General features: G+C 43.5%; 1 protein-coding gene across 1 annotated transcript; it reads left to right on the forward strand.

Annotated features, from left to right (window-relative positions):
- On the forward strand, nucleotides 1-27595 carry LOC146339397 (aldo-keto reductase family 1 member B1-like). Its single transcript, XM_084809250.1, has 10 exons — nucleotides 1-144; nucleotides 6664-6831; nucleotides 9189-9305; nucleotides 12129-12206; nucleotides 13163-13285; nucleotides 19661-19767; nucleotides 21026-21107; nucleotides 22386-22469; nucleotides 24671-24753; nucleotides 27024-27595. Exons 1-10 carry the CDS (start codon nucleotides 79-81, stop codon nucleotides 27064-27066), a joined length of 951 nt encoding a protein of 316 aa, XP_084665376.1. The 5' UTR covers nucleotides 1-78; the 3' UTR covers nucleotides 27067-27595.

A 27595-nucleotide genomic window follows, 5' to 3' on the forward strand; every position in this document is an offset into this window, starting at 1 on the left:
GGCGTCAGTCGCGAGTGCTGCTGCCTCGCCTCTTGGCCTCGTTGTGCGTCTCGCGTCGGAGACCGGGCGGGGGGCGCCATGGCCAAGTACGTGGAGCTGTACTCGAAGGCAAAGATGCCCATTTTGGGCCTGGGCACCTGGAAGGTAGGAATTTGCAGAAAGGGCGATGGTTATGGGCGCCTGCGGTCTATTGCATCTTTTTTCTCTAACCATCCTCTCTCCAATTTTTGCTTGCGAGCTCCTTTTTCCTCTCCCTTGACAAAGCTTTGAACTGCGTCCGCCAAAAAAAAAAGGGGGCCCCGTTACTTTCCCTTCTTTTTGCTGGAGGCTTTCTCAAACAGGACGCAATGCTCAGCGGATGGTTGCAGAGCTGGCTTCCTGGTGTTGATTTAGTCCTGTCTGCTCCTTAAGGCATCCGGGGTTCCTTATCTAACTGACATTGCTTATGAGAGATTTTTTTTGTTCAGTGTTTTTGTGGGCGATGGAGAGGAGAAGCTCCTTCCTCTCTGAGATGCACGTGGCGGTTAGATAACATCCGTTCAGTGTTTTATGAGCGTCCCGTTTTTATGCCCCCAAGGCTGACATAGAACCGTTGCAGAAATAGGATTTCGTCTGATGTTCCCGGATGGATGTGGGTGGAGCGAGGCACAGAGACGGGACGGGAATAAAAACGTGGGGTGAATTGAAATCCGATTTTAATATGTCTTTCTGGAAATCCTTTGGTCTATCTGAAGCTGCTTTTAGTTTTAGGTAATATAGTTTTCCAAGCCATTTTCCCTCCATTACCATTAAAACCTTCCCCTCCCGCCAAAAAAAGGTTAAGGGCCACAACTTTGGCATAGCTTCATGTTTGGGACAGCAGCTGTATTTCTCTCCCCCGCCCCCCCTTTTTAACAGTAAGTCCCGTTGTGTGCTTCTGTGACAAGCAGAAATTCTGCAGTTGTAACGACAAGAAAAAGTTTCATCTACAAGCTTTGGGGGAAAGGTTTGCCCCCTGAATTTCTCCTGATTGCACAGCAGGTAAGGGTAAAGGAGCCTTACTAAGAAAAAAGTTGGCAATCGAGCAGACTGATTTTATGCATGTTTACTTGGAAGTTAGTCCCTCTGAGCTCAATGGGTCCCTTTAAAAAAAAGTGGCGAGTTCTGTTCGTATTTGACTTTTGTTTTTTTATATTCTCCTTTAAAAAACAAAACAGAGCTGTTTTGGTCTCTGAGCCTTGCTTGCTAACACATAAGCAAACAAACCACAACCTAAAAAAAATGGCAAGCAAACATTTATTTACAAAAACTCCTTGTTCCTTAAAAAGGGAAGGCATTTCTTCCACTGGAAAGAAAGATGTTAGAAATCTTTTAATCATTTCTTCTATTGCCGACGTTCAGAGGTGAGTGGTGGTGTTTACATAGCCAAAACAGCACCACCTCTGCTCAAAAAGGAGGTATCAGACTTGGGGGAACCCTGATGTTTGTGGAAGTACAAAACTATGTCATAAAACCCTGACTGTGTTTTTTAATGGGTGGGATGGAAAACTAGGTCATGAGGGGGAACTGGAATAGACTTGAGTATTGAGGTGGTCATGTCCTGACTGACTGAACAGGAGTACACTGCACTTCAACATTTTGATGCAAGTCCCACTTGTAAATATTTAAATTTGAAACAGGTAAAGTAACGTTACGCAGTGAACTCAAGAAGCAGTTGGGGAAATCGCAGGCGGAGTTTCTAGAAAGTTCAGCGAATAATTTTTTTATGTGTATCTTACATTCTTTGGGCCTCTTTAATCTTAGCCAAGATTAAGAGTATGGGTACACATTCGTTTTCTAGACTTTTGTATGCAGTGCGATATTGCCCCTGGCCAAACATCATATTGAGGGCCTCAAAGGAAAAAAAGAAGAAATATCCTGTTTTCTCATGAGGAGAAGCGGCAGCATCTTATGTTTGGCTAGTTATTTTAGTGAGAAAACAGCCTGGGGAATCACTCTTTTTCTTTACATGGTTTGAGGGCAATTGGCTTCAGGGGGTCTTTTTGAAGACAATTGGCTCTTTATAGAGTATGCAGTGTTCTTGGTATTGTCAGTTCAAAATGGCGACTTTCTGGTACAACATAAAACTATAACATGCTAATCATTTATGGTGGACTTGTAAAAAAGCTAAAACATTTTGGAAACGAATACAGTCTTTAGCGCAAAGAATATTAAAGACTACTATAGAATTAAAGCCAGAAACTTTTTTTTATTGGGACTAATAGATAAACACGTAAAAGAGAAGGGGGAAAACCCTCTTTCTCTACATGACAATGGCTGCAAGGTTATTGTATGCACAAAAGTGGAAGAATGAAATAATACCAACTGCGAATGAGTGGATTATGAAAATGATGGAGCTGGCAGAGATGGCAAAACTGACTAAGGATCAACAACTAAATTTATGTTAGACTGGAAACCTTTCATAGAATTTGTACAAGAAATAGAGAAAAATGATATCTATGTATCTGGATTTTGAACTTTGAGATGGTTAACTCTTTTACTGCTAAAATTAGGAGAGAAATAATATAATGTCTGTGAACTCAATGTATGATACACAACCAAGATAAGAATTAGAAAATAATAATGAGCATTTGTTGTGTAGATGGAGCCAAAGATACCTTATAATCGTAAGAGATATTTTACTGTATGTCTATTGTGTGTTTGTTGTTTTGTTTTGTTTTTAAAAAATAAAAAAATTATCAAAACTAAATAAATACTGCAAAAAAATTATTAACGTGCTAGCAAATTTCTGTATTCTCGGGTGGTGTTTTGTTGTAATCTGGCAAATTGGAGGCTGGGTGTAACAAAGTGGCTGAAGGGTGCTTCCAAGGAGACATCTCTTCATTCTACCGAAGAAAAGACATTGAACAGGTTTGCTCGATGACAGAGGGAAAATAAGCCACTGTGACTTATTTTCCCTCCCCACACGTGCAGGTTGTGAGCCACCTAATTACAATAATTACCTTCAGCGGGCGCAGGTTGTCATGGTGAGGGTGGGTGGCTGGGGTGGGTTACAAACCACCCTGAAACCCTAGAACAAGTAATGAACAGTAGCTATTCCGCCTTTCCCTCCTTAGGGGTTGTGGTCAATATTAGCAAATACTCTATGAAGCGGAGAATGCCACAGTATAGGCAGCAGCTTATCTTTTTCCCCCTTTTTTAGGGTACTTCCAGACCAGTGCTGTAGTGGAGCAAGGGCTGACAGGTTCGATTAAGAGGGATGAGGATGTCATCTTCCACCCCCCTCAGGCTTCCCTGTTCCCTCTGAGCCTAAGCTGCAACCTTCACAGTAGCTGGAGGAAATGAATTTTTCCCAGTAATGATATATTATTGTGAGCTATCCCCATTTGGTGCTAAGTATTTTGGAATGGCTCAGGCTTGAATGGGTAATTAAAATCTGTTAGCTTTACAGAGGGCATATGGAATACACCAGCCTTTCCCAACCTCGTGGCCTGCAGATGTTTTGAGTTCAACTCCCATCACCCTTAGACAGCATGGCCAATAGCCAGGAATGCTGGGGGTTGTAGTCCAAACATCTGGCAGGCACCAGTTTTGGAAAAGCTGTAATGCACACAAACACACCTAGAGAGATGGATCAACACATGTTGTCTGCATTTTTGGACTCTCCTTGGGAATGTGGCTACAGAGAATGTCATGATGAATGCCTGTGCTTCAAAATTTACCACCACACCACTCTTCTAGACTAAGCTTTTATTGTACCAATACTGCCACATTAACGGAATTTTATGGGAAGTCCAGATGACAAAGTCTTCCACTTATAAGCCTCCTGCATTTTCCCACTGTTGCTTCCATCTTTTTTCTTTCCACAAAAAATCTATTAAGGGTGCAATCCAATACATGTTTAGATAGAAAAAAGTCCCACAACTCCCAGCTTTCCCCAGCCAGCTATTCGCCCCCCCCCCCGTTCTTTCTGTTATGGTTTCGCTTGTTAACAAGGGTAGGAATGGCAAATTCCTAGCCCTGAAGCCGATGGGGGCAAACCTAGGCCGCATAGCAAAGCCACTTCTACAGTGCCATTTGCTAGGACTGCAGACATCCTGAAAAAGGAGCACCAAACGATCATTGGTCACTGTCTAAGGATCACCCATGGCTCCATCTTGCTTGCTGCAGGAAACAGGAAGTACTCCTGTATGATCTGGGTAATTGCTCTGTAGAGAGGGAAAGGGTGTAAAGAAGCAACTGACGTATGGGTTAACAAATCATACAGTATTGAAAGAAAGATCTAGAGAGAGAGATCAGGGAAAGAAGATAGAAGGAGATAAGAGCATGTAGTGATTTAACAGTACACCATTCTATTCCCCCCCCCCTTTGCATCTAGCTTTCTGTTTCTCAAAAGGGTTTTTTTTGTACTTTAGGAAACATTGTGGTGTCCCCAAGCCTCCTGTGTGTGGGTGGTGCCAATTTGGCTACATATGAACTGGCAGTCAGATAATTCAGTTTGCTGTTAGCATATCTGATAACTTGCATTCAGTGTGGGCTGGAACAAGGAGCCAATGCAAGGAACAGAAAATAGAGGAAAGGTTATTATAATGGGAGCGCCTCCGGGCCAAACTGTTGCTCTGTGTGAACTGAAAGTGTGATCCACCCTTTCCCATGGCTGCATGTTTTAGGGGAAGATCAGTAATGGCAGATGAGCTGTCTTGGAGGGAAACTGGTCTGCCATTGCCAATCTTGTTAAGGAACCCTGATAAATACCCTGAGGTTCCCCAGAAGCTTAAGCAAACAGTTCAAAAACCAATGAAGTGAAGAATCCTGCTAGATCTTTTCTTACTGGTTCCTTCCCAGTAGTAGGCTAATGGTACTGGCTTTGCGTTTACACAAAGCACTTTCCACGTGATGCACACAGTAGAAATCCATATGTCTGGTTGAAAATGTAGCTTTCCAGAAACCTGATCCCCCCCCCCCCCGTGGTTCTTCTTGATAAACTAGTGTCACAACACAACCTGAGGAACACTGTTGAGCAAATTAGTGTCGGTGATTAGCAGTGACAAGGAATCAGTTCAGCCGGATCTGTGGCTGTGGAGGCCACTGCTCCCAAGTGAGGTTTCCTTTTCCTGATTCTTCTGTCTAATGAAAATTTCAGCCTTTAGGCCTAATCCTGGTGTGGTGTAGGCATCCTCAATCAAATCAACCTGCAAATTATTTGCTGTTTAGCCAGATGCCCTGAGGGGTAGAAAGACTGTTCTAGACAAGCAGTTCTGGCAGGCTGTTTGTCATCTCAAGCTTCTTGTTAATGCTCTCCATGTCTTGCTGTATCATTCTTTGATTGCGGGGAGTGGGGGAAGGCAGTGGTGTAGAAATGAAAGAAGAGAGAACCACTAATATCCACCCAAGTTATATTTTTATGCACATCACATTGACTAAAAGCTTTTGTCAAGGGACTGGCCATGTTAACACAAGACAATAAGCCAGGATTCCCCAGAATGCTGCCTTAATGTTCTAGGCAAACACCGCCACTGCTAAAACCATGCAGCACTGTGTAGTTTCTATGTGTCTTACCAGTGCCCCTGACAAAGATTGTGATAGAAGCATGCTGGGCTGTACAGATTACAAGTAGAATTGGCAACAAGAGTGTTGCAGTGTATTCTCATCTAACAGAAGTGCTCCTGTTTCAGGAGCCAGCCAGCCATGCCCTCACCCAGGATGGTGTAAAGAGTTCAAGCAGGACATTCGTATTACACGCACACAAACGTTTTCCATTTTTCTTTTCCACCCAACACTCCTCCTTGAGGTTAAAGCTGAATTGCTTTCAACCTTGTTTGTAATGCACATTTATTTGGTGCAAGGGAGTTGATTGTGCTTAGTTACTTTGTAGTTAGCATTTCAGTAATTCATGAACAGGTCAGGGGTAGGCATGGTTACATGCCAAGGGCTCACACTCTCTTGGCCCATGGACAACAGCCCCCTGGAGTTACTCTCCACCATTGCAACCTGCTTGTCCATCTGGCTCTCGCTCTGGCCCAGACTACGGTAGTGGTCAAGCAAGCAAATAGTAGCAGTGATGAGAATGAGGAACAATAGCAGCAGGTGACGGTGGTATTCAGAAGGTAGATTCAGTGAGGGAGCGGGCCCATTGAGGGTGTCTTGCCCAAGGGGCCTCCAGAATCTGGAGGTAGCACTATTCATGAAACCTGCATAGTAGCCCTATGCAGACATAATGCTGAAGCACAGTGTTTTTTCCCTTGCCTATCGTTAAGCATTATGCTTGACTAGATAAGCCATGGTTAAAGATTGGTTGCAAACCAGGATGTGAAACCATAGTTTGAAGTGGGTCTGTATACCATGGTGTTCATTAATTATGGTTAAGCATTTACATCTACACTGAGGGTGATTAAGACCATTTCTTCATCTTGCCAACCTTTTTGTTTGCAAGGTGACAGGCAGGTGCCATTGGTGTCTCCCTGTGCACACCTTCTAGGAGCAGGATGTTGCTTGGCAAGCTAAACTCATAATTTAGAATTTTACCTGGGGCTAAGGCAAGAAACCCCATTAAGCATTATGTCTATACCAGGCCAGCATGGTGACATTTGTTACACATGAAAGTATAAAAGGATTGTGGAGGAAAAAATGAGCATGTGATAAGTTAACCAAGTAAGATATTTGAATAGGGTTTCTGTCATCTAGTCTCCACCAGGACAAGTTACAGATGCTGTGAAGAAGGCCATTGACGTGGGATATCGTCATATAGACTGCGCCTATGTCTACCAAAATGAAGAAGAAGTTGGTAACGGTATCCAAGAGAAAATCAAGACTGGGGTTGTAAAGCGTGAGGATCTCTTTGTTGTTAGTAAGGTATTTATAACTACATTTTATACCCCCTTTTCTATTTCATTTTTTGCCCATATGGGTTTTTAAATGGCTTACAGTAAGATTTATTTAATCCTAAATCTCTTATGCATGATGTACTGTCCTGAATACCTCCAGCCGTGCAGGTGCATAGAGAATGTAATTTTTGAGACAGATTGTCCACGTCTACAAGGAGTTGCATGAACAACAGTTTTAGAAGCCAATGCATTTTAAAACAGCAGCCAAATCTTACAAATCGAAAAACTTAGAGATCCCAGAAGGCTTGGCAGAAATGACAGACATTTATTGGAACTTCAGACATTGAGCTAGAGTCGGCCTGATGGACTAGCTGGGGAGAAGCATTGTATAACACCAAAGCTATTGCTAAAAAGGCCTTGCTGACAGTGGTGGAACTTGAAGCAACCCATCCCCTGATAATCTTAATGCATAGGACAGAGGGACTAAGGCACAGCTCAAGAAGCAGGCAAGCAGTCATGGTGGTGGTAAGAACAGCTGGCTTGGAATGTGATGAGTTTCCTTCTCATTATAGCAGTGTAATGTTTTAATTTCTAAAATTGGGAGCGTGAGTCCCGTAAGGTACAATCCTATGCATGTTGAGACAGAAAAAAGTCCTATAACTCCCAGCATTCCCCAACCAGCCATGTTGTCTGGGGAATGTTGGGAGTTGTAGGACTTTTTTCTGTCTCGACGTGTATAGGATTGCACCTTTAATGTATCTATTGCTGTCCAAAGAGAGGATGTATAATTTCCTGTTCCTTTACAACCTAGGGACAGAAATTCCTATTTATTTGGCCTTTGGACTCTGTAGTTAGCAACTCAACCAGTGCAACAGTTCACTGCGGGGCAAGTGCTTGCTTGGACTACTCTGTGCCACATAGATATGTTTTATTTTTTATGTACTGTTTTTCATATCTAAGCAATCTCTCAAAGTGGTTAAAGACTATTAAAATGGAGGGAAGGGACTCAATAAAAACTTGTATATTAAAAAGGTCAGCAACTGAAAAATAACCTTTTAAAAAAGAGGAAACTCCATCAGAGCAAGGTGAGGTGTTTTTTTAAACCACTAAAATGCCAGGGCACATAAAACGTTCCTCGTTGGTGCCAAAATAAGAGACCACACCAGTTGAGCTTCCCTGAGGAGAATGTTCCAAAGGCAGCAGCTAAAACAGAAAAGGCCCTATCCCAGTTCCCCGCCCTTCCAGCTCAGACAGCAAATGGACATATAGAAAGGCCTCTGAAGAGGATCTTATAACCTGGGCCAGCTTGTTTGGGAAGGTATGGTCCTTCAGGTATTCCAGTTCTACCTAAGGAGTTTAGGTGTTTAACCATTAAAGATCAGCACCTTATATTGGGCTCAGAAATAGACTGGGAGTCAGCACAGCTTTTTTTAGACTGGCAAGATGTGTTCCGTATGCCCAGGTAACAACGTAGCTGCTGCCTTTTATATTAACTGTGGTTTCTGAGCCATCTTCAAGGACAGCCCCACATACAAAGTCTTGCTGGACATTACCAGAGCATGAATAACTGGCCAGGCTACCTCTGTCTAGGAGAGCTGCACCAGCGTAAGCTGATGAAAGATTCTTGAGATCACTTGAGTCTCTAAAGATAAAACCAGATCTAATAGCATCCCCAGATTGTGAACCTGATCCTTAAGAGAGTGTGCAACCTCATCCACAGCAGGCCAAATGCCGTCTCCCAGATGGAACAAGCCATGTACCGATAGCATCTTTGACTTAATTTGGATTGAGCTTCAACTAGGATTTAACTTCAACTTATTGGCCCTCATCCTGTCCGTTACTGATCCCAGGCATATGTTGACAGGCATATGTGGGCATCCTGTTGCTGTTATTTTGGGGTGGGGAAGGGTTGTATCCAGATTCTTCAGCTGTTTCTTACCTAAAATCCAGACCGACTTTTCTTGAACGTTCTCTGAATGGGGCAGCTGAGCTATTTTGAAAGTCCAGGTGCAGTTGCTGAATCCTTGGCTTCTCAGAAATTTTGTTTCTGGACCAGGGTAGATCTCCAGATGTTTTTGACTTGGACTCCCAGAAGCTCCTGCCAACATAGTCAATGGTCAAGAATGCTAGGAGTTGAAATGTAAAACATCTGGAGAGCTACTTTCTGTCCACCCCTGCTCTAAACTGTACCAGACCCATCCCCTGCAGTCTTTAGATTGTTGGATAAATGGGGCCATTTCTTCCAGTTCCAGTGTGTGAGATCTTTTTTGTGTATGGAGGGGTAGGGTGGGAACCCTTGTAGAATAGATTTCACCTGCTGAGTTAACCTCTCTGCTTGGTGTGTGTGTGTGTGTGTGTGTGTGTGTCCCGCTTCCCCTCCTGCAGCTCTGGTCCACGTTCCATGCGAAACCCCTGGTGAAGGGTGCCTGTAAAGCAACTCTTGCAGCCCTGAAGTTGGACTACCTGGACCTCTACCTAATTCACTGGCCCCTGGGATTCAAGGTACTCTGAACCACCTCCCCTTTCCGGATGAACCTTACAAGGCCCCTGTCCTTTTTTTGAGAGGGGACCTGATGGGTGAACCATCGTGATATTATATAGAACAGCCTTCCCCAACCTGGTGTCCTCCAGATATGTTGGACTACAACTCCCATAATTCCCAGCCAGCACAGCTACTTCCCAGGCTGGGGAAAGCTGATACAGAATGAAGCTGTGTTGATAGTCACAAGTCACAAGCCATGAGCTTACGTTAAAAAATAATCTACATGAAAATCAATATTGGAAAAAGCCAGCGTTGGTATAAATGCAGTTTTAGAAATATGGGATAAAGTAAGGCAATATCTTAGCGTGAGCGTGGTATTACCAACATTTGTGCATTATAAGGAATTTAAGTTATAAGTGGTTCTGTGGACAAATTGAGAAACCTGCAACCTCAGTGGTTTCAGTACTTGATACTGTATCATTTCATAACTAGAAATAAGAATATAAATATAATAAAAATTAAATGAGAATTTATGAGCTACTGTTAAGAACTGATCTGCATGGAAACTAATTTAAACCATCATGGGAAAATTACAAGTTCAGATCAGGTGTGGCAGTTTATATTTACTAAAGGTCCGGCAATTATATTCTTATATTCTTCCTGAATATAACAAAGAAGCATTATAAACATCCCTTTTCTGTATAAGTTCTATAAACAAGGAACAGACCAATGTTGGAGGTGTGTTCAACCAAATGTGATTTTTTTACCATATTTGGTGTGCTTGTCCAAAAATTATGTCAATTCGTGAAAAGGTTAACAATACAATTTGGTTTTAGGTTACATAATACCTTTAAAGCCCTCTTGTAATGTTATTAGGTTATGCTTATTTCATTTTTATACTGGCCAATAGTCAATGCTCTCTGGGTGGTTCACAAAAATTTTGACCTGGTTCATATATAATGACAACCCTTTAGTTTAAAAACCGATGAGTTGTCGTGCACAAGTGGGAATGAGTTGGTACACTGCCTGCAGCGTGCCCGCCTCTTCCACTTTTACTACACAACCCACAATCGGCACCTTTGGAGGGGAGTGCAGTGGGCAAACCCAGACCACTGGATTGTTTAGGGGCTAAACAACCCAGCGATTAACCCATGGTTTGTTGCTGGGTTAGCCCCTGGGTTGTTTAGAGACTAAACACGGCGGTCCGGGTTTGCACATCATATTCCACAACCTACAAAGGAGCCGATTGTGGGGTGAAAGGGGAAGAGGTGGGCGTGCTGCCGGTTTTTAAACCAATGGGTTGTCGTTACGTGCTATTGTATTAACAGGTCTATTGTAGTAATACCAAACAATTATGAATTGAGATTAAATATTTCCATAATTAAACTGAGGAATTCACTTCCACAAGATGGAATGATGGCCGCTAACTTGGATGGCTTTAAAAAAGGGTTAGACAAATTCACTGAGGATATCTACCTATGGCTACCGCTCAAAATGGCTATATATTGCCTCCAGAATTGGAGGCAGTATGCCTTTCAATACCAGTTGCTGGAGATCATGAGCATGATGGTGCGATTGCACTTGTTTCCTGCTTGTGGGCTCCCATAGCATCTGGTTGGACACTGTAGGAACAAAATGCTGGACTCTGACCTTTGGTCTGATCCAGCAGGGCTCTTTTTCCATTAATGTATAGCAGATTTGGATTACATTGATATAGACTGAAATTGTTACATGTGTATGTGTTTATTAAAAAAAAAATGTGAACCTTCATTCCAGGCAAAGCTTGAGTAGATTGCTTCAGAACATTCCTCAGGTTACTTTTCAGAGTCCTTTTTTAATCAGGGTTTTTGGTATTTGAAAGGTGCAATCCTATGCATGTATAGACAGAAAAAGTCCTGTGGCTGGGGCATGCTGGAAGTTGTAGGACTTTTTTCTGCCTAAACATGCATAGGATCGCACCCTGCATTGATTTCACACTAAGCCATAAAAGTCAATAGGCTTCTTCCTCTGCAGTCTTGACCTGCATTGTTTGAGCAAGAGAGTGAGGGTCCAGATAGATGTACGTAATTTGAGTGGTGAGACTGCTGTGGAAGCACATTCACCATGCTTTGTTCAGATGTGCAGTCTTTTATCCTGGAACAAACTCGGGGAAAACTAGTTCTATGTGTTCATAGCAGAAATGGGCTGTGCTTACACTGACTAGCTCGAAACCAGTGACTTCACAAACCCACCTTCCCCTCAAAGCAGTTTTTTAACATTTTAAAAGGCTGATTCTGCCCCCACCCCCCACAGTTTCCCAGCCAATTCACCTCCTCCCTCCCTGCTGCCCAGCTGATTGGCACTAGGATCAGCTGAGGAGCGGGCCAGTTGGTATGCTCCTCAGCTGTTCTCAACAATGGTATCTCAGTCCATGGTATCACAGCCCGCTGAGATGGTGTGGGGAAGGATGGTTGTATTTGTGGGGTAGGAGGGAGCCCAGGCACCACTGTTGACATGCAGGCCCCAACCCAGAGCCATAGGCTGCCCTGGGGTGGAGGTGGGGAAGGAAAAAGGTAGTCCACCCCTGTGCTAAACATATCCAACCTCCAGCACTTTTCATTAAAGTAAGTTGGGTAAAAGGCCTGGGAAAGACCTGTTGTTTGACTCTGTAAGGCTGCCTTCTCCAACGTGGTGCCCTCTAGTGGATTATAACAGCCATAATCCCTGATCATTGGCCATACTGTCGGGGAAGATGGGAGTTGTAGTCCAAAACTTCTGGAGGGCACTAGGTTGGGGGCGTCTAGATAAGGTAACTTCAAACGCTTGGAAGAAAGCCAACTGATGTTCTTGCTTTGCATTGACAGGCTGGAGATGACCTGTTTCCTTTGGATGAAAAAGGCATGATAATACCCAGTAACACAAATATTGTAGACACCTGGGAGGTATGTTCAGCTGCAATCAAATGTTTCTCCTTGATCTGTATCCCCCCCCCCCGCTCCATTTATGTCGTCTATTTGTGTGTGTTGTGAGAGATGGGGGGGGCACCCTTTAAGAGGCATGGAGCCATTTCTATATACAATTAAGTTTCTGTTAGCCACCCTGCACCCTAATCATAGAGTGAGGGATGACAATTGGGATTTATTGTTATATGGACATCTGCTGTGCTTTCACCTTCTCAGCTTAGGGTATGTTCATGCTAATGATGGTTAACCTGTTTAGCAACCCAGGTTGCATCCTAATATTGTACCTTCATCTGCTCATCTGTCTGTGACATGCCTTCTGCAGTTCTTCCATGGCAATAGCGTTGCTGTGACTGTCCAAGAGAAGGCCAGCAAGAATATCAGCTGTTAGCATGTCCACCAGTGTACGTGCGACCGTACCACTTCAGAATGCAAATGGGGGAATTACATGAGTGAATAATCCCCCATGTTTGAAGTGAACCCCAAACCTTCTCTCTGTGTAAACTAGTACGTCAGGAAGAAAACTAAGAACCCTGTTTCCCCCTGGAATCCATTTTAAAACATGGGGTGAGCCAGGAGGTAAGAAGCTGCAGTGTCACCGTGTTGCTGTATCTGCATAGTCTTTTTTGGTGCTTCCCACATCATCGCCTACAGGTGAAACTAAAGCATGTGACAGAGAAGGTTGGCATTAATGTGGGGGGATTTTCAAGCATGTATGTCATCGTCCCCCATTCCCTCCCCACCTGCTTTCTAAGGGAGTGTAGTCCCAGAAGGACTGTACCATGTCATATTTCTGAACATCTCATTGGTAGAGGCTATAGAAGACTCCTAAAATGTCAAGACTTCTCAAGGCCAGCCAGGGAAGAGTGCAGTGAGATTGCTGTGATAATGTGTGTATCACGTTTATATGTAATGTTTGGTCTTTGGTGTGCCCTTAGGCAATGGAGGAGCTCGTGGATGCCGGACTGGTGAAAGCTGTTGGCATTTCCAATTTCAATCATGAACAGATTGAGAGAATTTTGAATAAGCCTGGTTTGAAGTACAAGCCTGCCAATTGCCAGGTAAGATGCCTTGTGATATAAACTGGAGATGTTTGGGGGATGGTGGCAGGTGGAAGATAGACATGGGGTTTTACAGCGGAGGATAGACAAGGAGTTTTAAAGCCACTGTTAACTAGACAGGTACCCATGCCTGTAGAGAACATCTGAATGCATGACAGCCCTGCTTTTCTACCACTACACTGTATAATTTCCATAGCCATCACAGCATTATAGAGTGCTTTCCATTTCTTACTTGCTTATTTTGTTGTTCATTTAAAATATTTTAAAATTGCCCTTCAGCTTCACAGTTACCAGCGTACAAGAGTGTGATAAAAACCATCATATGGTGTATAAAATAAAAACAATAAAGCACAATAATCATAAAAACATTTTAAAACCTGCAAAAACAATAGAACGGAGAGATCATACTAACTACTTAAAAATCCCTGGGCAAGCAAAACCATTTTGACCTGACACCAAAAAGGTTGCAATGGAAGGGTATTCTGCATTCGGGGTGCCACAGCAAAGCAAGCTGTCTTTCTCCCTTGTCACATAATAAACCCAAGGTTCTTGAAGAGGAGTCTCCCCGCTCATCTTAAGGCACAGCAGACAAATAGAGTGAGAGGCACTCCTTCAGATATTTGGGTCCCAAGCTATTATGGGCTTTAAAGATAAGCACCAGCACCTTAAGGTGGGCTCTGGTGCAAATAGGCAGCCAGTGCAGCTTCTCCAGAATCTGTATAACATGATTCCATGTGGCTGTATTAGTTGCCGTTGCGGCTGCCAAATTCTGCACTAGCTGAAACATCTTGAGTCCTCAAGGACAGTCCCGCATACAGCGTGTTACAGTAATCCAGTCAGGATTTTTCAAATCCAATTTTATTTTTTAAATAAAAATAATAACAGATTCGGGAGGGCTGCCTGCAGCTGGACAACGCTGAGCCGTCGGAGAGGAAAATGCCCTTGTTGCATCATTGCTAGCTTGTAGCAAGCTAATTCTGTTTGAGCAGGAGATAAGATTTAAAGTGTGTGGAACGTGCGTTTTCTACTTGTTTCTGAGCAAATGTTTTGAGCGCTGCTCTGTCAGGTGCATAACTTCAGCCCCCCATATTACCATGCATGAACTGACCATTTTCAGGCTCGGCCTTCCATGCAATCCTGTCCTTTTCAGAAAAGTGGAGAACTGCAGTTGATGCACTGATATGAGCATCCATGCATCCTTAATCTCTCCCATACAAGTACCAACTCAACCGCTGATTGTGTTATGTCCAGAAAGGTGCGTTGTTTGGAAGGTGGTGACATGGTGGCTTTCCTTTCGAAGAATCGTAGCCACAAAATACAGCAAAGGATTGCTTTGGGACAAATGGTTACGGGAAATTCAAGGGCATGATTCACCCAGAGTTAAGCACACTTACATTGCTTTTCCTTTAATGGAAAGGTTAATATTTAGTTAGTTATTATTGGTTGATTGTAAAGAATTTGTATCCTGCTCTTCAGCTGAAAAGGCTCCCAGAGTGACTTGCAACGACCAGTCATAAGAATCGTTGATGTGTGAGAATGGGCAAGTAATCTGCACTAAGCGACACTAAGAGTAAGCTGCAAAGAGAAATGTGTACTGATACTTCAGGGTAGTATTACATTCTAAATATAGCCTACATGTTCTGCTATATTCGTCTCTGTGCGCAGGTACCTGGCCAATTTGCCTAGCTTACTTCTTCAAACAAGCAGTTGAATTTGTGAATGCTGTCCAAAATGATGTTTTCTGCAGAGCCCATTCAGTAAGGTCTAGATGTGAACTGATAACTAATATTTAGAAGTCATACACAGGATTTCTGGGGAGTTGTCATGGTGTCTTATCAGTTAGCATTGCATACGATAAACTCCCAGCAACTGTGTAACTCTGTCCAGTACAGTTCAGCATTCTTGTTAGCTCACCAGCAAGACACGGTCCCAACAAACTAAGACTGCAGAGTGGTGGCAGGTTCATTTTTTTCTCACTGAGTGTTGAAGAAAGTAATATAATGTATGTTGTAATCAATATCTATGCTCCAAACCAGCTTTTCCTAACCTGGTGCCCTCCACATCTGTTGGACTAGGGCATGCTGGGAGTTGTAGTTCAACACTTGTGGAGCACACCAGGATGGGGAAAGCTGCTCCAAACAGATTCACCAGACTTCTTTCATGAGTTATTTCGGGCAGTCATTGAGATGGGTTATTGCTGTCATTTGGGGGTGCCTGTTGTGGAGTGCGAACCCCATTGATAGACAGAAATCGTGCTTACATGTGCAGTCATCCAAAGCACGCGAAGTTATTTTGAACTGTAAGCAAGATCTTGGTACTTGTAGATGCTGAGGGAGATTATCCCTCCCTAATGAGGGAGATTATACCATTGCCGTACCCTTAAATAGCAATTGCCCTCCATTAGGTTATTTTTCCTTTTCTATCAATTTCTTGCAAAATCTTATTACATGGATACATTGGCTTGGAAATAATATTGGCAGTGGGAAATTTTGAAGTGCAAGAGTTCATAGTGACAGCCCACGCAGCCACGCTCCTCAAGTGTCAAGCCAAAGCTGCTGGCCAAACATGATAAGAGATTTACTTCCAAGTGAAGATAGTTTAAATCTGACCTGCAATAACTCCCTATCCTTTCCTTTCTTTGTATAGTCTTGTCTGTCTGTCTGACTTGAGTTGTCTGAGACTATTTTTGTTCCACGTATTCAACTCATTCCAGAGGTCAAAGTGTTTACTATACCTGCTCCCCAACTCATTAAATCTATCTGCTGTTATATCCAGGAAGCAAAGCTTGCCTTGGGCCTCATCCGTCTCCACCACTTGGACTTCCAGCTTTTGCTGTTCCCTGCCCCTCCCCTGTCTCTCTCTACCACACCCTTTTATCTAGCAGCCTCTGCTGGACTCACTGCTTGTCCTTGGTGTCCCGTCCCCACCCATTTCTGGGGTGCCGTAACCCTCTTCAGGTGGAGCAGCAGTGGGAGCAAGCCCAGCCTGGGTCTCCGCCCCTCACAATCTCTCACATCAGACTTATTTGCTCTGATAAGCAAGCTGTGAGAATGAAAGGGTAGGGAAAGGGTGGAGCAGGAGAGGATGGATTTCTTTCTAATTCCAGTAGATTTCTTCACCCTACCCCTATTCTTTCCTTTTGGACCACACAACTTTTTCTCACTCATTCCCCTCGCTGAACTTGGTACCAGGATCATAGGCTTGCCCCTGTGTTTAGGAAATATTTCAGTATGGAATGAAGCCATGGGAATCCACTTTATTTTTTATTTTATTTATAAGCCCTCCCAAAACAGGCTGTCCTCCCTTGCATACCCGCTGTCCTGATTTTTACGGAAACCCCCCTCTACACACACACACACACACACACACACACAGGGCAAGCGTGCAAAATCTGGGAGTTCTGCTCTCCTTCCCATCTCCCTCCCTTCCCGCCCCAATTGCAAATCTCCTAATGAAAGAAGTCTTATTAGCAGACACATAACATCTTATTGCCTCTAAGCCGGGAGAGGCAGCGGCCTGTGAACACCGGGTGGGTTCAGCCAGCTGGTGGGGAGGGTAGCCAAGCTGTACCACTCTTCCCCTCCACTGTGCAGAGAGGGAAAGGAACAGAGAAGAGTCAGAGGAGCAAGCAGGAGACAGCTGGCTCCTCTTCAAACCTAGCGTTGCCTGAATGCTACCTCTAGGAATTTGGATGTTGTGGCTCCGTGACTCTTTTTCTGTTTCATTGCTGTTCTATGGAGCCTGTGAGATGTCAAACCCAAGAGGAAGCAGGATAAAATTCTGAAGTGGGGTGGGGGGATCTTTTGGCTCACTCCTCCACTTCATCCTATTTGGAGTCCAACCTTTTATTGACCTGGTTCACACATAACCCTAATCCATGGTTTATTTAACCCATGGTGTGTTGCCCTACCCAAGGTTTGTCTAGAAGACGATTGAACAAGCCATGGTTTGTTTCCTCAGTCTCCGAGTTATTTATTTCCCTCCCTGTATCCCAAATGCTTTTGCAGTGCTGTGGTATTAGCATATAGAGCAGCTGGTTTTTTTTACCACCCTTGCCTCTGTAGGCCTCTGAAACAATCCACAGTTCTAGGTTCATATATAATGACAACCCATGGTTTAAAAAACCCACAGTTCACAACAAACAATGACCCAGTTCATGCGTAATGACAGCCCATGGCTTAAACAACCCATGGGTTATTGTGCACAAGCAGGAAAGAGTGGATGAGCTGCCCCCTGTCCGTACCACTTCTGCTTTTAATTAACAACCTACGGTTGGCTGGGTCATAGGTTGTTGAGCATGATGTGAGAACCTGGACTACTTGGTTGTTTAGGGGCTAAATAGCCCAGCGCTCTGGGTTCACACATCATTCTCAATGACCTATGAATGGGCCAGTTGTAGGTTGCTTGTTAAAAGTGAAAGTGACTGTGGGCAGTGCACCCACTCATCTCAACAGCCCATCTGTTTAACCCATGGGCTGTTGATATGTGTGAACTGGCTCCCCATGAGTTTTCTTTCTGGGTTGTTAATGGATAACAAACCATTGTTAATGCAGTTGGGTTCACACATTGCGACAACCTATGGGTTAAATAAACCGTGGGTTAGCATTATGCGCGATCCCACTGATTCTCAAGCTGGACAGGGATCTGATTCATTGCGTTAGCTATCAGCTAATTTCCTTTCCGGTGTAGCCACTAGATTGCAAACAGTAATACCTGATTTAATTCACCCAGTCAATTGTATACAAACAGGATAGAGTGCCGATCATATTCTCTTACTAAGGACTATCATTAATTTCACAGGGAAATTGCATGATGCACTGATAATCCTAACACTTGTTGAAAGGCTGTTTTTGTCAACATGAATTGGCCATTGTTACTTTTACTATTCATGGCTCGCCTGTTATTAATTGACATTTTCTAGTTTTCCAAAATCAAGAGCAGTTATGAATGAGATTTGTCTCAGACCCATTCATGCTATTCAGAAGCAGCAGACGCTGCTGACCCTGTCCGATCCCGTATCTTCCATTCCTAAATGGCTGCAATTATTTCTAGACTTTGGGTCCTTGTCAGGTTGTTCTGTTAATTGGAACAAATCAGAGCTGCTTGGCTTGAGATCTCAATATAATGCTCGACCTTTTGAATTGTGGTCCTTGCATTTGGCCAAAGACAAAATCGATTACTTAGGGATATGAATTCCTTAGTAGAATTAGTAAGATGGTTGACTAAATAATGGAGATGTATAGATTAACTGCGCATTTGGAGTACCAGCTGTCAGTAGGCTTCCTCTTTGTGGGGGAAAGTCAACGCAATCAAACATAATATTAATCTGATGCCATTATATAGGAAACAAAAAGGCTGCTAGTTTCAGCCCTTGGAATGAACGTGCTTGTTCAGCTTCCTAGCTATGTATCATACAGTTTACCTGCTCTCAGGAGTCTTTAGGTCAGGGGTCCCAATCCAGCCCTCTAGCCATGCCCCCTTTCCCATGATCATTTGGTGGTTTCCTGGCTTTTGTACAATCTTTTTCCATTCTGAAAGGCTGAAATGCCTCCCCCTAAGGCTTAGTTACTGACAGTAAGAGCGTTAAGATAAAATATGCTGGTATTTTGTCCCCATCCCACCCGAACTGGAATGCAGCCCCCGAGAGCTTCTCCGAAACTGAATGTGTCCCTTGGGCTGAAAGAGGTTCAATGCCCTGCTTTAGATGAAAGTCCAGAATCGGCAACCCCAGAGGATTAGGTACAAAAACCAGATCGAGCCATCCTGTCATGGATAGCATGATGGGTTTGGATGTGGAAGCCCCAGGTTTGAAACTTGGCTTGACCATGAAACTTTCTGGGTGGCCTTGAGCAGCATATTGTATCTTACTGGAGTGACTGAAAAATTGAATTGTGTATTCAAAGTGCTCGAGAGATTATTATTATGCAGAGGCAAAATTATTGGCTAGCTGCTGGCCTTTATTAAACACCAACACATGAGTGTAGTGTGAAAAACCTGTTAGCTATAACATAAGGATCGCAATCCAACAAAGCTATATGGCCTATGGGGAAGAAACACGAGTGTAGTTGAAGATGGTGATTTCCTAAGAAACAAACAAAAATTTACCATGTGCATTTCTGAAGAGGCAAGCTATATTTGAATCGGAAAAGTGGTTTGCCTCTTCTGCAATGTGAATGGCTCTTGTGGAAACTTGCCAGGAAACTTCCTGTTTTTGTGCGGGGTTGATCCTTTCCTGAAGAAAAATCTTATATTTAAAAAAAATATTGTGTATTGTTTTATTTTGATTGCAAGCTGCCTTGAATGTTTGAAAGGTTGGGTATAAATGCTGAAAGTAAATAAATATAAAATATAGTGATTGTTGCTTATGTTTTGCAGATTGAGTGCCACCCTTATCTTACCCAAGAAAAGCTGATCAGTTACTGTCAGTCAAAAGGGATATCTGTCACAGCCTACAGCCCCCTTGGCTCTCCTGACAGACCATGGTGAGAACATTTCCTAGCCTTCCCCTTGTTCATGCAGGAGTGACTAACCTTTTTCAGCCCGAATGCCATTTCAAAGAAGTCTCAGAGGGCGGCATTCCAGTGGTGGGCAGGGCTGAGAAATCCAGTTCCATTGCTACAAATTCGTAGTAGGAAGCATTTCTTCCCAGAAGTAAGCATGAGCAGCAGGTCTACTCACAAATTAGCAGGACAAGCTATTCAGGAGTAAGCAGGAAAGAATCACTCAGCAGCACTTTCAAATAGCATGTCTACTCAGACCTAAGCAAAGCAAGTCTCTGCATGTCTACTCTGAAGTAAGCAGGACAAGGCTCTGCAGGACAAGGTTCAGTAGGAAGCAGGACTTCCTCCATTTAGCAGCTTCCTCCCCTGGCCCTGCTCCCTCTGCCCGCCCTCCCGGAAAGCTCTTATCTCCACTCCGCTGCTGATTGGAGATAGGAGCTTTTCCATCTGTGGCAGAGGAAGCGGAGCCAAGGGAAGGAGCTTTCGGGCTGAATGGGGAGCCCCCATGGGCCAGATGAGCCCCTGCAGGTTGAAGGTTCCCCATCGCTTTGTTAGTGCTTGGCAAAATGTGCCTTGAGCTCAGAGCTCCCCAAACCCTTCACCCACCCCAGCCTGGTGGATAAATGGGTAATGAAAGTGGATTAAGGAATAACTAGTCTGTGTCCAGCAGTCCAGAATATATAAAACCTAAGTAATAGAAGGTGTCTGCCAGTGTTATGACAGAGAAGGTTGTCAAGTCTGCCAATAAGTGATCTGTAGCAGGATTGCTTGCACAGGGCTCTTGTGCTTAACCTTTATACATCCCTTCCAGGCGTTCAAAGTGCTTCACGTGCATTATCTAGTTCTAAATCTTGCCACAAGGTAAGACCTGTAAAGCAAGTTGTTATGACCCACGCTACAGATGGGAGGACCGAGGTTGAAAGAAAGTGGCTTGCTCTTGAGTGAGTTCCTGGCAGGGGCGAGATTCAAATGGTAGGCTTCCTGATTCATACCTTGGCTGCTACGCTATACCAGCTCTGTACTTGTAATAGTTGTGTAGAAGAGGTAACTTCAGCCAGTCATACAGTGGCGGAGAAGAACTGCCTTTGATGAAACTTCCTGTTAAAAGGTTGAGGAGTTCTGTCCTCTGCCACCTCTGGCCAGTCTCTGGCCAGCAGTAACTATTCTGTTCCTATTAAATGGTTAGGAAGTTCTCTTAGTGCTGTTAATTAACTGTTGGCTTTTGTTTTGTTTTTCCTAGGGCCAAGCCAGAGGATCCATCTCTCCTGGATGATCCCAAGATCAAGGAGATTGCTACTAAGCACAATAAAACTGCTGCTCAGGTGTGTTAGGCAGGGTGTATGTACATAAGCAAAGAACCTGGTGGATTGGCAGAAGGAGGAAGAGGAGAGTTTCACGAGGGAGCAGAAGGCAGGCTTGATTGAGCAAAAGATCCTTGGAAGCCACTTAGGGCACAATCCTATGCATGTTTAGACAGAAAAAATTCCCACAACTCCCAGCATGCCCAAGCCAATCTAAACACACATATGATGGCACCCTTAATGTGATACCAAGGGCTCTCTTTCCTATATCCCATCCTTCCCCAACTTGTGCCCCCCCATCATCCTTGATCATTGGATATGTTGGCTGGGTCTGATAGGAATTGTAGTCTAAAACATTTTGAGTGTGACAGGTTCGAGAAGGCTGCTGTATCTCTCCCCCTTAGTATTATTATTATGTTTGTTTCTTTGACCACCCATCAACACATGTTCCCTGGACTGGTTACAGAGAGAAAAAATGCAATATTTGCAAATACAAAGTAATAATGTAAAACACTGAATGGTAAAATGCAACCCAGATGTTGTATGTTTAAAACACAAGTTGTTTAAAAGGCCTGGTTGAATAAAAAGATGCTCTTGTCTCACAAAAGAACAGTAAAAGGTGGTGCCATTTCAAATTTCAGTGTGTGTGTTGGTGGTGGTAGGGGTGTTCTTAATGAGAATCTCCTTTGCATATTTAATGCAAATCACCCAGAAATCTGCCAGTAGATCCCAGTCTGCCTTTTTCCCACCCACAGTCTACTTCAGTTGAAGAAAGAAGCTGTTAACTGCAAGGCAAATACTCAAGATTGTGTAGTGTGGATTAATTGCCCTTTTAGTACTTTTTAAAATATCCTGCTGTATTACAGCCCGGGGTGATCGCATAGTGATCAAAGGCAATCACATGGTGATCAAAGGCAAGACTTTTCCATTTCTTCAATGCTGTAGAGTTGAGATGAGGTTTTTAAACGTTAGCAATTGTGGGTAACTATTCCCGATTAGTTAATGGAGTTTCAGGGATATGATCTCTTATGCTTAGCGACAGACGTGGGTTCTGCTCAGTTGTCCTGTTACGCATCTCTTGAGTCCCTTAGTAATTAACCTCCACTGGCTGGGGCTTTGAAGTTCTGGAGGTGAAGCCCGACTGTGCAGAAAGGGGTGCCATTTTGCTAAGCTGATGTCCTGTGTATTTTTTCCCTGGCAAAGCTCTTTATATGTAGAGAGAGAGATTGAAAGAGAGAGGAATAATTCATTGACTGAACAGAAAGACTTACTGTGTTTGGCCCTGTCCTGATTTATTAGGTCCTGATCCGTTTTCATATCCAAAGAAATGTGATTGTCATTCCTAAATCTGTCACCCCTTCACGTATTGAGGAAAACTTCAAGGTAAGATTAAAAAGAACTTTAAAAATCATTTAAAATTACGTTTAGGCTGGTTTTAAGGGTGGAACCCTCCCAACTGGATCATCTGGGCCCTTCATAGCATGTGTCATCCTCTACATAGGGGATAGGGAACACGTGGCCCTGCCAATGTTGTTGGGCTGCAATGTTCATCATCCCTCATCTAGCTAGGGATGATGGGAGTTGCAGTCCACCAACATCTGGAGGGTTCCACATTCTCAACCACTGCTCTGAATGGAGGATGTTTTCGACTTCATCTCCCAGAAGCCCCTGGCAGCATGGCCAATGATCAGGAATGCTGAGAGTTTAAGTCCAAAACTTCTGTCAATCTACTTCCTGCCCACCCCCGCACATACAAATTAAGGCTACTATTAAGTGAATAATCTAGCTGGTTGGGGAGGGTCTGAAAACGGAGAGAGAGGGGATAGCAGTAAACTATGTATGGGGAACCAGCTGCAACCCCCAACTGTCCTCTCAACCCCCTAGGACTAGCACTGCTTCTCCAGTTTGAGAGATATCCTTGACTATGGATGCCACAATGGCGTTGCTCTAAAAAAGAATCCTTGTCCTCCTTAGCTGGCAGATATGGGACATGCATACACAGATACCAAGAGCAAAAAAAGTTAGAACAGTAATTGGCAATGTCACAATCTCCCTAGTTTTGCTATGGCTCAGTTATCAGTATTGCATGAAATAATACTTATTTGTTCATTTATTTATTGCTACATTTATATCCCTTCTTTTTCCCTCTTGCAAGGAGCCCAAGTTGGCTTACATGGTCTTCCTCCAGATAATTCCAGTGTAAAGTGCTGTGAATTTGGTGGAAGTTTCCTGAATTGCTACTTCTCTAGAGAGAAAAGAAATAAGATGTAGCTTTCTTCAGAACTTGCTTTCACCCTGACCCCTTTCTTCATTGGGTCACCCTGGCATTTCTTCATGTGACAAGGCAGAGGATAGGGGTAACAGGTCAACATAAGACCTGGGTTGCTTCACCAGCACTGAACAGTCCCAGTGTGGAAAAGTTGCTGTTCTGTATCAGCTGGAAGCAGAATTAAAATGGGGGTTTCTGATGGCATTGAACAGAAGCATTATTTTCTCCAGTGTCATGCTCTATGCCTGTCCACACTGCAAAGCAAGTGGTTATTCAGGGCCTGGGATTTCACCACTCCAGCTGCTTCAGTGGCACAGGGGGCTCACCATTTTCCTCTCACCTTCCTTCCATTTTTTTCCCCTTTCTAAAAGCTGCCAGGTCTTCTAGTAGATTTAGTAGCAGCAGGAACAGAGCTCTGGCCACTTCCATTGCCTGCCTTCCCAATAGCACTCCGCTCCTGCTGCTTTTATAAGTGGTTTTTTAAGGGAAAAAGAGTAGGAACCCCCTTCCACCACTGTAAGTCTCCTCGCCATCCCCCTAGAAATGGTGTGAATCATTTTGTTGCTCCCTTCTCCCTGTTTCGGGGTTGTCCCCAAAACACCACACACACACACACACACACACACACACCAAGGAGACCAATCATATTACATGACCCTGGGCTAGTCACTATCTCTGACCTACTTGCCAAGATTTTAAGAAGGGTAAAACGGAATAACTCCAACATATGGTGTGTTAAAGATTTGTGGGGCAGAATGTCGTTGTAGTACATACATACAATAGAACTGTAAGAGTTGGAAGGGGCCATTTAGGCTTTCAAGTCCAACTCACAGCTCAGTGCAGGAATCCAGTTTAAAGCATCCCTGAGAGATGGCTGTCCAGTCTCTGCTTGAATTCCTCCAGCCACGGAGAGCCCATCACCTCCCTAGGCAGTTGGTTCCACTGTCTGACCGCTCTGACCGTTAGGAAGTTTTTCCTGATGTTCAACCAAAATCTGCTTTCCTGAAACTTAAGCCCATTATTTTGTGTCCTACAGTCTTGGATAATAGAGAACAAGTTGTGTCCTTCTTCTGTGTAGCATCCCATTAGGTACTTGAAAAGTGCCCCCTCAGTCTTCTCAAGACTACACATACCCAGTTCCTTCCATCTTTCCTCACAGGACTTTGTTTCTTGTCTCCTGATCAACTTTGTTGCCCTTCTCTGAACTCGTTCCAATTTCTCTGAATGCAATAAATTGTGTTACCTCCACAACTCTTGTGAATCTTTGGGTTCTTGTCAGCATTATTTGGATATCTTTTCCCCCCTTCCTTTCTAGGTGTTTGACTTTGAGTTGTCTAAGAAGGAGATGGAAACCATCCTCAGCTTCAACCGGAACTGGAGAGTGTGTGCGCTGAGCACGTAAGTAACAGTATTTGGAAAACTTTAAAGGAGCAATTCTGCCAGCATCTGACTCGGATGTCCAGATCAGCATATAATAGTGCTGCAGTGCTTAGTTAGGTAACTGCTTAGATGGATCAAATGCTCTTTGTTTTTGAAAAGGTGATTAGTTGGGCAGCAGTACCTTAAAAGAATATTTTTAATACAAATATTTATTTAAAAAATAAAGGGGACTGATGTCAGTCTGTTTTCAGCACATAGCAAAAGATGATGCCTGTGATGATGTGTGTTGATCATCTCGAAACGAAGTGGAGTTTTCTCTTTGGAATTAATTTTTATTCATATGCATAATTCAAACTTGCTAAATGGGTCAGGCTTTAACCGGTCCTGCAGGCACTTGCTATCGCTGGTCACATTTAGCTGTAAGTTTAGCTGGTGGCACTTCTAGTTTTTTTTCTAAAAAGACATTCGTGCGTTAGGTCAGTAGATGGTTTGTTTTCTTTATTAATATAAAAACATTTATACCCCGCCTGATGTCCAAAGACTTGCAGGCAGCTAACAACCAGTCAGTAATTTAAGTATTAAAAAGCAACCTCCCTTTGTAGAGCTAAAAGGGTCACATTTTGTTTGCAAACTTGACCCTTTTCGTGCTAAAAGCACCATTTGTTTCTGGGCGGAGAAAATGGCGCTCTGCAGTGCTAAAAGCACGGGGTTTCTTCTAGAAAAAATATTTTTCACCACTGTCAAATTTGGCAGGACAGCATCCCCCCCCCCCCCCCCCCGGTTTAGTGTCACATGTAGATTGGAGTCCAGCCACTGCGAAAGAGAGCTTTGAAGCTGCCCCTTCCAGGTGTTTTTAAATTATTAAAGGCACACCTAACAAGAAAGGGGGACCATGATGTTCCTTACTCACCGAAACAGTGGCTGGGAAGCATACCTGTTATATCCTGGGATACAATCTTTTGGCCTGCTCTCAGAGCAACCTTGGGGCCAGCCTCAATCTCTTGATAGTTGGCCTGTCAAAATGTATCCCAAAACTAGTTTCTGCATCCCAGAGGTGTCCTACTAGAAAGGGATGGAAATGTTTATTTAATTGTTTCCTACTACTGTTTATCTGTGTTTCTGGAGGTAAAATAGATGCTTTCCATTTTCAGGCCCGCTTTAATGTGGCTTTTCCACAGTTGTGAGCATTTATGTTCTGTGGCCATTTGAGATCCAGTCTGCTGACCACTGTATGGTTCTGGTTTTTTCCTTAAGATCTTTTAATGGCTTTCTTGCTGTAGACAGGACAACCTTCACACAGTTTACCCAATCTCCTATTACTGAATTTCAAGCTTTATTTCTGGACCCTGCTGTAAAATCATAAAACCGCTTTAGACATCCTGTACTATACAGCAAGTACATAATTAAAATGGTAATTCTTTTCATGCTGCGGGCAGACTTCCACTCACATGGCACTGGATCAGGCAGGCAGGATCTCACGGCATGTGACCTATCAGCCATATAGTGCAGCTTGACAGGTACTTGACAACATCCAGTCTTTGCAGTTCGGGGAAGGCAGCAAAAACAATTATTATTATTATTTATTTCATTTCTATACTGCCCAATAGCCGAAGCTCTCTGGGCGGTTCACAAAAATTAAAACCAAACAACACACAATAAAACAATTTAAAATATATAGAACATTAAAACCACAATATAACAATACAACCACAATAAAACCTAGCAGCAGTACAGGAGTTTAAAATACAGATTTAAAACAGCAAAGATAAAAATTTAGAAAGCTAAAATGCCTGGGAAAATAAAAAGGTCTTCACCTGGCGCCGAAAGGAGTACAATGTAGGCACCAGGCGAACCTCACTAGGGAGCTCATTCCAGAGCCGGGGTGCCACAGCAGAAAAAGCCCTCCTCCTAGTAGCCACCCGCCTCACTTCCTTTGGCAGGGGCTCACGGAGAAGGGCCGCTGATGATGATCTTAAGGTTCGGGCAGGCAGATATGGGAGGAGGCGATCCTTCAGGTAACCTGGCCCCAAGCCGTTAAGGGCTTATAAACAAGAGGCTTATGACGCCCTGGCAGACCAGCGTACATGGCTGGTAGGCTGCATTTTGTTGAGGGGGGCACAAACTTCACAAGCCTGCCTGTGCTGGACATTGCTGAGACATTTGGGGATATCACGTTGAGGGTATTACTGTATATAGTTCACACTTCTGATTTTGCCCACTCCCCGAAAATAGGCAGTAGTATAAGTAAAGTTTGATTCCATCTTCTGACTAACGCTTTCTTTCCTTAGGTGCATCAATCACAAAGATTATCCTTTCAAAGCTGAATATTAAAAGTCCGGTTCTGCTGAAACCACAGTGTGAACTCTTTGTGTTGCTCTTCTTGGCTTTTTAAACAAAATATAATCTGCCCTCTCTACATAGCATCTGTAAACCTTTTCAGCCTAGATTCGATATGTTCCGAGTGACGGCATTTTTTAAAGAACCAGTTGTTTCATCGTCCTCGCTTGGCAGGATCATCTTTGCCAAGGCACCTGGCTGGAATTGTAGGGAGATGAATAGTAACTTCAAGTTCTGTACTGCTGATGCTTCTGAAGCCAGGTCAGACTAGTTTCCCCTCCCATCTGAAAAGGCAGAGTGTTAGCAACTTTGTGGGGAAAGCGGTTCTTAATGTTTTTGTGTTTAAAATGACTGTTTCTGAACACTGTTTTGCCTTGACTCCAGACTGAGGCCTTTAGAGTTTCAGTGATTGTGTGTTTATGTGTGTGTGGGGGGGGGGGTGTTAAAGCTAGGTAGCTCACTTTCAAGGATTTGGAATATTTTCTTCTGACAGTATTTCTTCTAATAAAATTTTCTGGTTACT

This window comes from Heloderma suspectum, chromosome 7, assembly GCF_057233095.1.
Source record: "Heloderma suspectum isolate Gila_16-S chromosome 7, 16-S_ref, whole genome shotgun sequence".
In the NCBI taxonomy this organism is placed as follows: domain Eukaryota; kingdom Metazoa; phylum Chordata; class Lepidosauria; order Squamata; family Helodermatidae; genus Heloderma; species Heloderma suspectum.